This window comes from Meriones unguiculatus, chromosome 12 (assembly GCF_030254825.1).
Source record: "Meriones unguiculatus strain TT.TT164.6M chromosome 12, Bangor_MerUng_6.1, whole genome shotgun sequence".
NCBI lineage: Eukaryota > Metazoa > Chordata > Mammalia > Rodentia > Muridae > Meriones > Meriones unguiculatus.
The window spans coordinates 60,729,275-60,741,694 of NC_083360.1; the positions used below are offsets into that span (position 1 = coordinate 60,729,275).

The 12,420-nt window shown below is 38.7% G+C and overlaps 1 protein-coding gene across 4 annotated transcripts in view; it reads right to left on the reverse strand.

Moving 5' to 3' along the window:
• Positions 1 to 1,646: 1,646 nt before the first annotated feature.
• Positions 1,647 to 12,420, reverse strand: part of Mpdz (multiple PDZ domain crumbs cell polarity complex component) — a 169,295-nt gene continuing 158,521 nt past the window's right edge. For all 4 annotated transcript variants that reach the window (XM_060365776.1, XM_060365775.1, XM_021642667.2 and 1 more), the window contains 7 exons: positions 9,364 to 9,454; positions 8,534 to 8,577; positions 7,708 to 7,830; positions 6,476 to 6,580; positions 5,804 to 5,916; positions 4,887 to 5,010; positions 1,647 to 2,988 (listed from right to left, as the gene is read on the reverse strand). In XM_060365776.1, coding sequence (XP_060221759.1) covers positions 2,842 to 2,988; positions 4,887 to 5,010; positions 5,804 to 5,916; positions 6,476 to 6,580; positions 7,708 to 7,830; positions 8,534 to 8,577; positions 9,364 to 9,454 — 747 coding nt within the window. In that variant the 3' untranslated portion in view covers positions 1,647 to 2,841. The remainder of the gene's footprint in view (positions 2,989 to 4,886; positions 5,011 to 5,803; positions 5,917 to 6,475; positions 6,581 to 7,707; positions 7,831 to 8,533; positions 8,578 to 9,363; positions 9,455 to 12,420) is intronic.

Here is a 12,420-nt window from a genome sequence, read left to right on the forward strand (position 1 = left end):
TCTGTGGTGGTTTCCAGTTTAACTTGACAATAACACTGAATTTATAGGCAACCATTGTGTGTGTTGTATCATATAAAACATTAATACTGTAAGATTAATTTTAAACTAAGTGTGTTCCTCTTCCATCACTTGTAGAAAATAATAAGAGGAAGCATGTCTTTGCTTCTTTATAGAATCTACATTCTTTTTATTTTCAGGTTTTAACTCTGATTCCTTTTCCTCATGTTTCTTGTTTGTTTTTCTTGTTGCTTTTTTTTTTTTTAATTTTTCAAAACAAGGTTTCTCTGTGTAGCCTTGGCTGTCCTGGACTGGCTTTGTAGACCAGGCTGGCCTTGAACTCACAGAAATTTGCCTGCCCATGCCTCCCTCAGTACTGTAATTACAGGTATGCACCACTGCACCTAGCTCACCTCATGTTTCTTAATAGCATCTTAGCAGCACATAAAATTAAAATAGGCCATTATTTACCTAGTGATTCCTTTATAGAGTACTGCCAACCGGTGGCTTAAGACAGTGTAAAGTTTATTTTCTCATAATTCTTTCAGTCAGGAACTTGAAATCAAGGAGTCCCCATAAAGGGCTTCATCGGAATGGACCCTTGCCTCCATAGGTTCCTTGGCTGATGTCTTTGCCTCCGTATTCATATGGCCATTCCTCCTTTGTCCCCTGTGACAGGACCCATCCTAATCCAGCCAGGCTTTCATCACACTGGCAAAGATTCTATTTCCAAGCATTACATTCTGAAATTCAAGTGGGTATGTATTCTTAGGACAACACTATTTAAGTGAAGACAGGTACATGCCTGTTCTTTTGTGTGTGTATGCGTGTGTGTGTGTTGGGGGCTGTTACTCTGACATATTGTCTCAAACATCAATTAGATTGCTTGATTTTTTCCCCAGTACTGATACTAATATTCCCCTATAAAAATCTTTTAAACTTCTAATTTGCAGAAGTAGCTAAGTTCAGCATACACAGTATCCCATGAAAGGATTCAGGCATATCTTTGTGAGAGAGGGTCATTTAAAGATGTCCAAAAACCAACAGGTTACCAGCAAACTGATTTTGTTAATCAACTACTTCAACTGACAAGGACTGACTAAAAATTTGTTGCAATTTGCATTTTGGCTAATTCCTTTTGAGGATTACATGGACAACTAAACTCACAGGATGGTTATATGAAAATATTATCTTATATTTTAAAAATTAACTCAAAGCTTTTCAGTGAAATGAGTTATCATTTTATAGAAAAAATAGTGAGAGAGAATGCACATTCTCATTAGCTAATTTGAGACAGAATCTGCAGACAAAGCTTTCTTGCTCAGTTCTCCATCCGGACTTGGCTTGTTCAGTAAGATAATTTCCATCTGATGCATTTTAGTTCTTCACAAACCTTACTGCATCTGTAACATCCCTGAAAACCAATGTGGAAGCAGAACACTTCTCTTCCTATGCCATCTTCCTCAGCGCATAAGGAACCTAGCAATCTCTGGTGCTAGAAAACACTGTGCAGGTGAAAACATGAGGTTTGCATAAGTATGTTTTCCAAATTTCTTCTAATTGCATATATGATGAGACTCAACAATTTAAAACAGTAAATCTTGAATAATAAAGCTTTTCCCCAATAAAAAGAACAAAGAAACATCTGCTTGTTTGTTGTACACCACAGAAACTTATTTATTCACTTTAGTTCTGCATTTGCACAAGAATGCTATAATAAAAGATATGTACACTACTTCTGGTACAAATACAGATAATATTTAAAGTGACTTTATATATTCTAATGTAGGAGTTTCACGCTCTAAAAAGGGATTGAACACATGATGATTCCTCACCAGTTGTCTCAGTAAACAGCTCCATCTGTTTCCCTTAGTCTTAAACTATTGTATTATGAGATGTTAATCTAAGGCAATGAAATGAAGTTGCATTAACCCCCTTAATTTTTCTGTCAATTTATTAATGGCATACAACCAAAACAATTACTAACCAATTGCGTCTTTCTATGCCATTAAGATTAATACTAATGGAAAAACAATAGCACAGTACACTAACATATTTTCAATGTTGTATCAGTCTGTTAAATCAGCATTAGAAGGTTCTGGGCTCCTCCTATGTCTTACACAGTTAGATAGCTGTTTTCTAAAATAACTGCAGCCAACACAGGATAGTATCATTATTTTACTTCATGAAACATGAAGAAACATGAAACAACATGAAACATAGCAGGTCAAAACCTGAAAATGAACACCAAGATATGCATTAAACGCAGTTTCTTTTTAAAGCTTAAGAAGACTGCTAAAAATTTTAGCAGAAAAAATACACATTACAGGGAAACACACCCAATATGCTGCAATGTTCACAATTTTAAAACATTAGACTATTAAAAATTATTGTGAATTTTTTTTTTTTTTTTGGACTGCAGGATTGGGGCACTTCTATAAAACTCAAGACGACTACTACTATTTCCTCCTCTTCTTCTTCTTCCTTTTCCACTTCTTCTTCATAAATTTTCACTTTTTAATCCTAATTTTCTGAAGCTATTTCTTTTGGTTAGCTTTGAATTATCTTGTTTCCATACTAACAAGATGAACATATGAAAATTTTGTCCATGTGACAATAAATTGTTAGATAGCTTCAAAATATAAATTGAGGTTGACTTATACAAAAATTCCTTCTCTGAGTTTAGGACCCATGAAATACAAGGGGAAAGAAAAAAAATGTTTGGTTGTCAGTAACAAATCACTAAATGTTCGTCTTCCCCCAAAGAGCACAGCATAGGAAGTCCATATGGCAGTTTCACTCTGTTACAGTCGGAGGTGAGCTGGTTCAGCTCTGACAGCCAGTTCAAGAGAGAACCATGAGGGTGACAGTGCCTTTTGTCCGCTTAAGGATGGCAACTGCCTCTTCATGGGTTACCCCTTCTAGAGTCTGCCCGTTGACAGCAATGATCTGATCGCCCCTTTTTAGACGGCCGTCTTCAGCGGCTGCTCCCTGCAATTATAAAGTAGGTTTGTTTATTTGTGAAAGAATTCAGCCTCACACAAAGAGAAAGAGCTGAACAAGAATGCAAATTGCTCTGCATGTACACACACATTGCTCCTGGCACCCCATACCATTAGGCATGATGAACACACACAAAAGACGCCTTTCTCCAAAATGGTTTTAACACTGAGATTCCAATCTGGGAGTGAATTTAGCAGTCATCAGAGTAGCTAGATGTTTTTTTGGCTGTTTAGTACAGCAGTTGGTGGCAACTAAAATTAATAAAGAATATTTGGGCATCTGCCTAGCAGGAATGGTTTCATAGAAACTAGACTTTTCTAGCCTGTAAAGAGGGCCTCTGGAAAGACAAAAGACCAGGAAGGAGCTTCATCAACAATGCTATGAGACTACAGAATCCACAGATTTGCAGAGAGAGAAAGCCCACATGGAGGCTGACCAGGGTAAGGCAAAGTGATGATTTAAAAATCATTCCTGTGCTGGGGAGATGCCACTCATGCAGTGTCTATCCAGTATCCATGAGGCTCTGAATTCCATCTCCAGCATACACCCCAGGGACAAGCTCCTTCCTCCCAACACACACACACACACACACACACACACACACACACACACACACACACTGCTAAGTGTAATTCTTTCTCAGCTTTGGAAAGAAAGACTGCTCAAGTCGTCTTGGTTCTTACTGCAAGGGTAAAGAGAGCCTTCCTATTCCTATAGGCCCTAAATAATTATGATTAAACACAGACATAGCTATTTAAAAGAGAACTAAAGGCATGCACATAGAAGATAATTATGCAATTAAATATAAGATTAAAAATATGGAAAAGTTAATGAGGAGCGTATAATGATGAAATTCTTAAAATATGTTCTAACTAGCATGCCTTAAATAAATTGTTCCTAGGCTGAGGAAAATGATTGCATGGAGCTTCTATTCATTGGCAAATGCTGTCTATATTTTTAGATATACCAATAACTTAAAAAAATCACAAATTAAGCTAGTTTGCCATAAGAACAGCACTTTAAATTGGTTGAAAATAGTAGTATTTTTCTAAATAATAGAAATTTCCATAAAATTAAAGGACCATGGCACTTAAAGTGCCCGAATGAAATCTTTACAGGCCTGACATTCACTTTGCTCTTTTAGACTGTAAAATACAAGATTCTTAGTTTTCTTCTGGAGGAAACACTGTTCGATTTTATAGTCTTTAAAAAGAAGTCTTAACAACAAAGTTAGACATGATATGCATTTCCGTTATTTTAATGATTTCATCAAAATTACAGTCTCTTTATTCTTATTCTATACATTCTTAAGATAGTTTGGTAGATTTCTACAACTATATACAGCGCTTTCTTTACAAAAGTAATTGAATCCCTTGATTGCAAATGATGCTTTATTGTAGATAGCAGGTCTGCTCACCACTCCTCGAATTTAAAATATCTTTTCTTTTCTTCAATGAAATTAAACTTATAAACACCAAACATATAAACACTTTAGTCATAATTTGGGATGCATTTTATGCATTTTTCTGTACCTACTTTTGATTTTACAGCTACAAAAGAACACAGAGGAAAACACACTAGTCCTTGACAGTAGATATATTATTTTCAAAAGATCATCATGTATGACTTGCTTTTAAATGAAAAGCACAGGCCTCATTAATTATTTCATGTTCATTATTGCTGAGAGTTTCAATTTCAACTATTTTTCTTTAAACATATCTAAACCTCAAAAATATTTAATGACATGTTTCTGCAGGGAATTTAGAAAGAAAATATCACCATTAACCATTTGGCATCACCTCAGGCCATAAACTAATAAGCCAGCTGCTGACCAGGACTAATTAATGTTTATTAGGGAATAGGATGGTTAAAAGTTGCAAGCTTACCTTTGCAAACACTGTTTTAACATAAATTGGTAAGTCTCCATGAGGGCTGCCATAGCCTCCGACAATGCTAAAGCCTAAGCCATCTGGTCCTCGGTCTAGTGTGATGGTCTTACACTGCGGAGGTCTGCAGAAAAGGGAAGGAGAAAAGAGGTTTTACACACACACACACACACACACACACACACACACACACACACACAGACACTGTTGCCTCTCTGTGCTTCATGCATTACCTGACTACAGCCAGCATATTTCTGTATGTTATTTATTGCATGTTCTCATACCACAGAAATTCTCATTCTTTTTCCAGTTTATGAGGAGAGGGTGAAAGTCCAGAAGACCATAATGGAGGGTCATAAACGGTAGTCTCAGCTTCAGACAGAACAATCAATTGTAAATAAGAGAGGGTAGCATCAAGTGAGTTGAAAATTTAAATGTGCCTCTTCTTACTCTTCCTCTTTTCTAGGGCTTTTACATTTAGTGTTGTTTTCCAATCTACTCGATGTTTTCAATCAAAGTTCAATGAACAAAAGCAATATTCCTCTCAAAAAATAATTCAAAACTGAAAACTCAGGAAGTGCAGTAGCGTGAAGAGCTGTCTATAATCTAGCCATCCCTGACCAGGCAGCTGTTCATAATCTATCTACTCATCTCTGATTAGGTAACTGTCTATAATCTATTCACCTCTGACTAGGCAGCTGTCCGTTAGTCTAGCCTTCTCTGACCTGGCAACTGGCTTAATATTTTTACCTCTAACTAGCTGACAGTTAAAAGTATTTGTGCTTTCTACTTCGCATGTCCTCTCCCATTATTTTACCTCTGTAAGAATGCTGGAAAGATAGGACAGAAACTAAAACTGTCCGGACGATTTGGTTTGAAAGTAAGAAATGATATACTACCGATAATGTACTGCTTACCCTAAATCATCCGGAAATATACTGCTTGATGCCAGCCCAGTAAAAGCAAGACAAGGACTGGCACGCTCTGGCTGATGCCCTGTGACCACACTCACGTCTCCTCCAGCAACTACCTGTGTGGGCAAAGGGAAAGAGAAAAACACACGGTCATCTAGCTCGAGAGACCCCAAAGGACTTTTCTCCAAAAAACAACGAACTTGGATTAAAATGAGTGTTTTACTGCCTACTTAGTCACAGAAAAAATATTATTAAAAAGAAAGGAATTTCACAATGCCCAGCTACCTCTTAACTGTCTAGATAGTAAAAATATCCCAAATTAAATTCTACAATTATTTTTGATGTTTTAAAATCATGACCTCATGCGCAGTTATTTTTCAAAGATGTTTAGAAGACATGATACTCATAGGGCACACAAGATTCTAACAAACGTTGGCTGCTAAGGTGCTGTAGTTTTCCCTTTAGATATAAAATGTGGAATAATAAAGGCACCAGGATGAAATGTTACAGAACATGTTTCGTAATGCTTCTTTGGAGCTCTCAATTTAATCACTGACCTTCTAGGGATATATTAAATAGAACAGCAGCAGAAGATTGAACTGTTTTACTTAGCACCAGGGCTCCTGTGTCCTCAGGCTCCCTATGTTCTGAACAGTGCTTGGGATAGATCCTTACCTGCATCTCAATGGAGCCAGAGGCATTTTTCATCAAGTTAACGGCTTGCGTATGAGTCATCCCCTCAGTGGATGTGCCACAAATGCTGACAATCCTATCCCCGACCTGCAAGACAAACAGCCGCCCTGCAGATAGATGGACAGGCTACCACAGTCTTCTCTACCACTTACACCACACCCAAGTTGCCACCAGCCACTGAAATATAACCATGGAAACCACTAGCTCAAGTCTAAGAAGCAATTACAGAAAGAGATGGCCAGGGGATTTGAAAGTTCTGGGGAAGGGAGAGCAATGAGAACAAAGTCACTCTTCCTTGGACTACTTTCCTCCTGGGTAAGAGATTACTTATTAAAACCATAAAGTACCAGTGTCATTTGGAAGCCAGATTATCTCTGGACACTATCACCATGTTAGATGAGACCATAAGTAAGAGGTTGGCAAAATAAGGGCAAGGGAGCCAAGTTGGCACAGTGCCCACTTTGGTTAATCAAATGTGGTTGGAAGACAGCATGCTTCCTTGCTTGGCTCTTTCACAGAGCAGAGCTGAACAGTCGCAGGAGAGCCCTACTCCCTCGTTTAAAGTGTTCTCTGCTGTCATGTAGGAAGTCAGCTGACCCCATGGCACTAGGGAATAACCAGTTTCTCAGTGTCCATCGTAGATGTGGAAGTGCAGGATCATTCCCAAACCTGAGGTTATTTAACTAAGGTATGGTTCTTCTGGAGGCCTTGTTTTCAGCTTGGGCTTAAGAGATTTTCCTCAGAGACAAAGCTGCCACCTACGGGGTGCTGGGCTCTCAGCGGGGTTCCAGCACAGTGCTGGACATTGAGGTGATCCCTTAGCCTTGAAGCAAATGTACATGTGTTACAGTATTTGAGGTCATATTTGCATTAAATGTGTCAGTAAAATCTATAATAAAATAAGCAAAGTTTTCCAATTTGGTATGATCAAGTCAGCATCTAAGCGGGTAAAACACGTGAAGGAAGTTTCCCTCTGTACTTGTGCTCTGAACACACTCTGTTTTCTTCTTAACGTGTTCCAAGGTTGTAATTTCCTTACAATCCTGCAGCTGACAAAGATCATGTTCCCTTCTGTTATTCTTTATCTTTATTCAAAGTAAGCCCAGCCATAGCTGTATTTAAAGGCAGATTGAAACCCACCTGGCCATTGTCTGGACTGGGAGGTGGAAACACCTAGATTATCTAGACCCACCCTGGTGAGCAGGAAAACTTACTCTGAGTTTCTGTGTTTGAGCTGCAACACCATTTGGGTGCATCATTGCAATAAATATAGGAACATCACCAAGTGGGCTGCCCACTCCTCCAGCAATGCTGATTCCCAGTGAGTCAGCAGGCCCCTGCCATGGAACAGACATATCTTGGTCAAAGTAGTATTTTAAACGGACCTTTTGTTTGTTCTTTGACACACAATATTCTGTCACCAGTTAGGACCTCCTAGGTATGAGGGTGGAAAACACTTCATTTGACACATGTGGTTTAGGGAAATAAACATCTGTTTGAGAAGTAAAGCAGTCGACACATAGTAAATCCTGTTGAGATTGACAAAAGGCAGGCAAACTCAGGAGGTGAGAAGACCAGTGTATAAAACCAGTAGGCCCTTGTTCACACTCAGGACCTTACACTTTCTAGTGCAAGGCCTGGAGCACATGCACAGCCCCAGCACAGCTCTGGGTCTCATGGGTCTGCAATGGACATGAAGCATAAAACAATGATAACATCCACTGTTAGGGAGACTGTATACGAGGTCTCAGCCATGTCCTCTGCTGCACATGCCTATCAGGCCATGTGTCCTAAATACATGCTCATTCATCAACACAAGTATGAGGCAGAGAAATAGTCTGTGTTGGGGCAGAGCGATACCATTTTTGACAATATGAAAAATATAATTAAGGATTTTTCATTATGTTTAAGAAATCTGTCAGTGATGGAATTGCATTATTTGCACTGCTTACAATGTACATATATATTTTTCAGATGGGCACTATAAAATGTTCATCAGGAAAATACAAACAAAAAGCAATGTACAAGACAGCAAATTACCTTTTTTATTTCGACTGTTCTTAATCCCTGAATTTCAGATGCTACTGTAAAGGCAAAAGTAGATAAAAATTCGGTTGTTAAGACATGTTTACGCTTACTACCGTTTTAGCCAATCCATGGAGCTGAGTGGCACTGCCAAAGGGTACACTTGGTTATCAGCAGTGCGCATGATTAAAGCCAGCACACTGAGGGCTCTAGTTCCCCAAGTGGAAAAGCATGCATGCCATCCCGTTCTTCCCTCCTGCGTCAGCTCTGATTAAAAAACTGCACAGTCCACCCTGACTGAATTAAGAACAGACTATGCGCTGGATAGAGTTGCTCACACAGCAGAGAGGAATAGTTATGGATGATTTAAAAAATCTAGAATATTAGTCACATTGCAAATGGTGACTGCCATTTGCCAATTTTCTTCAGTTTGAAAAACTTTCAACCAATGCACCAAGCCAAAAATCCTCTGTGCCATGATTTCATGTAATTAAAACGCAGGAGGATTGTGTCAATTTTTTCAATTTTTTTTTGTAACTTTATGAAAAAAAAAAAAAGAGAAATCTTTGCTTAGTGGTATTTTCTGATTGACTGGAGTTAGAAATAAGGAACAAAATCAAATACAGAAATCTCCTTGTAAGATAAAATTACAGATGCACCTATAGCTTGGGAAAAACTGTCATGGGGCATGCTTCATTTGCTCAGGATTTTGGCCAGGGCATGTTTTATATCTGCATTAGGATATGGGATGGTTTGGGGGAGGAAATGTGCTCAGTGGTGAACAATCCAAAAGAACAAAAATCAGTGTCAACATCCAAAGCAGGTAAAAGTTAAGCCAGTCTTACATGCGTTCTTCTTTGCATTACTTTCCAATGATTCTGATGGATTTATTCCAGAAAGTGGGAGAGTGAAGGATGACAGGCTACTGTCACTCACCTAAAATAATTATTACACAGTTTAAAAAATTATAGTTACCCAAAGTACAAAATATTCCACAATTCCATTTGTTTATCTCATCTAAAGAAAAACACTGTTAAATAGCCCTGGTATCTGGTATTTTTTTTTTTCTCCTGCCTCAGTTTATTGAGAGCTTTTGTTCTTCTAATCTTAAATTTCATCCTGCCCTCAGAAAGGAAAGGAGACTGAGTTTTCAATGCCTAGGTGGGCTAGGTGGGCTGTGAGGGAGCCCCATCCTCCGAGATCCAACATAGGGAAGCAGCCGACACTGAGGCTTGCAAGCCCGGAGGCTCATGAAAAGAATGAGGAAGGAAACCTGGTGGAGAAACTGTGCCAGCAAGTGGCGCCTACAGTGTCGGCCTCTGGTAATTTTAAAGACCTCTTAAGCACGTTATTAGTTGTTTTTTCTTTTTCTTTTTCTTTTTTTTCTGTTATAAGAAATAATACACCTTCAGCAAAGTGGCTGGATACAAAATTAACTAAAAAAAAAAAAAAAATCAGTAGCCCTCCTGTATAAAAAAGACAAAAGGGCTGAGCAAGAAATTAGGGAAACACCATCCTTCATAATAGCCACAAAAGACATAAAGTACCTTGGTGTGAACCTAACCAAGCAAGTCAAAGACTTGTATGAAAAAAATTTCAAGTCTCTGAAGAAAGAATTAGAAGATATCAGAGGATGGAAAGATCTCCCATGCTCATGGCTTGGCAGGATTACTATAGTAAAAATGGCCATCTTACCAAAAGCAATCTACAGATTCAATGCAATTCCCATCAAATTACCAACACAATTCTTTACAGATCTTGAAAGAAAAATTCTCAACTTCATATGGAATAACAAGAAACCCAGAATTGCTAAAATAATTCTCTACAATAAAAGTTCTTCAGGAGGTATCTCCATCCCTGATCTCAAGCTGTACTACAGAGCAACAATACTGCATGGTACTGGCATAGAAACAGACTGGTGGATCAATGGAATCGAACAGAAGACCGTGAAATAAATCCATACACTTATGGACACCTGATCTTTGACAAAGATGCCAAAACCATTCAATGGAAAAAAGACAACATCTTCAACAAATGGTTCTGGTCTAACTGGATGTCTACATGAAGAAAAATGCAAATGGATCCATACTTATCACCCTGCACAAAACTAAAGTCCAAGTGGATCAAAGACCTCAATATAAAACCAGATACACTAAACCACTTAGAAGAAAATGTGGGGAAGAGCCTTGAACTCATTAGAACAGGAGACAACTTCCTGAGCAGAACACCAACAGCACAGGCTCTAAGATCAACAATCAATAAATAGGACCTTATAAAACTGAAAAGCTTCTGTAAAGCAAAAGACACTGTTGTCAGAACAAAATGACTGCCTACAGTTTGGGAAAGGATCTTCACCAACCCTATATCTGACAGAGGGCTGATATCCAGAATATATAAAGAACTCAAGAAGTTAAACAGTAACAAATCAAGTAATCCAATTAAAAAATGGAGTACAGAGCTAAACAGAGAATTCTCAATAGAGTAATATTGAATGGCCAAAAAACAGTTAGAAAAATGCTCAGTGTCCTTAGTCATCAGGGAAATTCAAATCAAAATAATCCTGAAACTTCATCTTACACCCATCAGAATGGCTAAGATCAAAATCTCAAGTGACAACACATGCTGGAGAGGTTGTGGAGAACGGGGAACCCTCCTCCATGGCTGGTGTGAATGTAAACTGGTACAACCACTCTGGAAAGCAATCTGGTACTTTCTCAGACAACTAGGAATAGCGCTTCCTCAAGATCCAGCTATACCACTCCTAGGCATATATCCAAAAGATTCTCAAGTACACAATAAGGATATTTGCTCAACCATGTTTGTAGCAGCTTTATTTGTAATAGCCAGAACCTGGAAACAACCCAGATGCCCCTCAACTGAGGAATGGAAACAGAAATTATGGTGTATCTACACAATGGAATATTACTCAGCAATCAAAAAAAAAAAAAAAGGAAATCATGAAATTTGTAGGTAAATGGTGGGATCTGGAAAAGATCATCCTGAGTGAGGTATCCCAGAAGCAGAAAGACATATACAGTATATACTCACTCATAAGTGGATATTAGACATATAATATAGGATAAACCTACTAAAATCTGTACACCTAAAGAAACTAATCAAGAAGAAGGACTCTGGTTAAAATGCTCAATCCCCATTCAGAAAGGCAAACAGGATGGAGATTATAAGAAGAAGAAAACAGGGAACAGGTCAGAAGCCTGCCAGAGAGGGCCTCTGAAAGCTCTACTCTGCAGGATATCAAAGCAGAATGGCCAACTTTTGGGCAGAGTGCAGGGAATCTTATGAAAGAAGTGGGAAATAGTAAGACCTGGAGAGGACAGGAGGTCCACAAGGAGAGCAACAGAACCAAAATATCTGGGCACAGGAGTCTTTTCTGAGACTGATACTCCAACAAAGGACCATGCATGGAGATAACCTAGAACCCCTGCACAGATGTAGCCCATGGCAGCTCAGTGTCCGAGTGGGGTTCCCTAGTAATGGGAACAGGGGCTGTCTCTGACATGAACTGATTGGCCTGTTCTTTGACCACCTCCCCCTGATGGGGGAGCAGCCTTACCAGGCCACAGAGGAAGACAATGCAATGCAGCCACTCCTGATGAGACCTGATTAACTAGGATCAGAAGGAAGGGAGGGAGGACCTCCCCTATCAGTGGACTTAGGGAGGGGGAAGGGTAGAGAAGGCGAAGGGGTGGAGAAGGGGGAGGGAGGGTGAGATTGGGAGGGGAGGAGGGTGGGGTTTTCGGGGGCATACAAAGTGAATAAATTATAATTAATAAAAATTAAAATAAAAATATTACTCAAAAAGAAATAATGACATAAAAATTAAAGAAGAAAGGATAGTTGAAGTTGATTTTAACCTATTTAAAATGTTAGTAGTTTTCCAT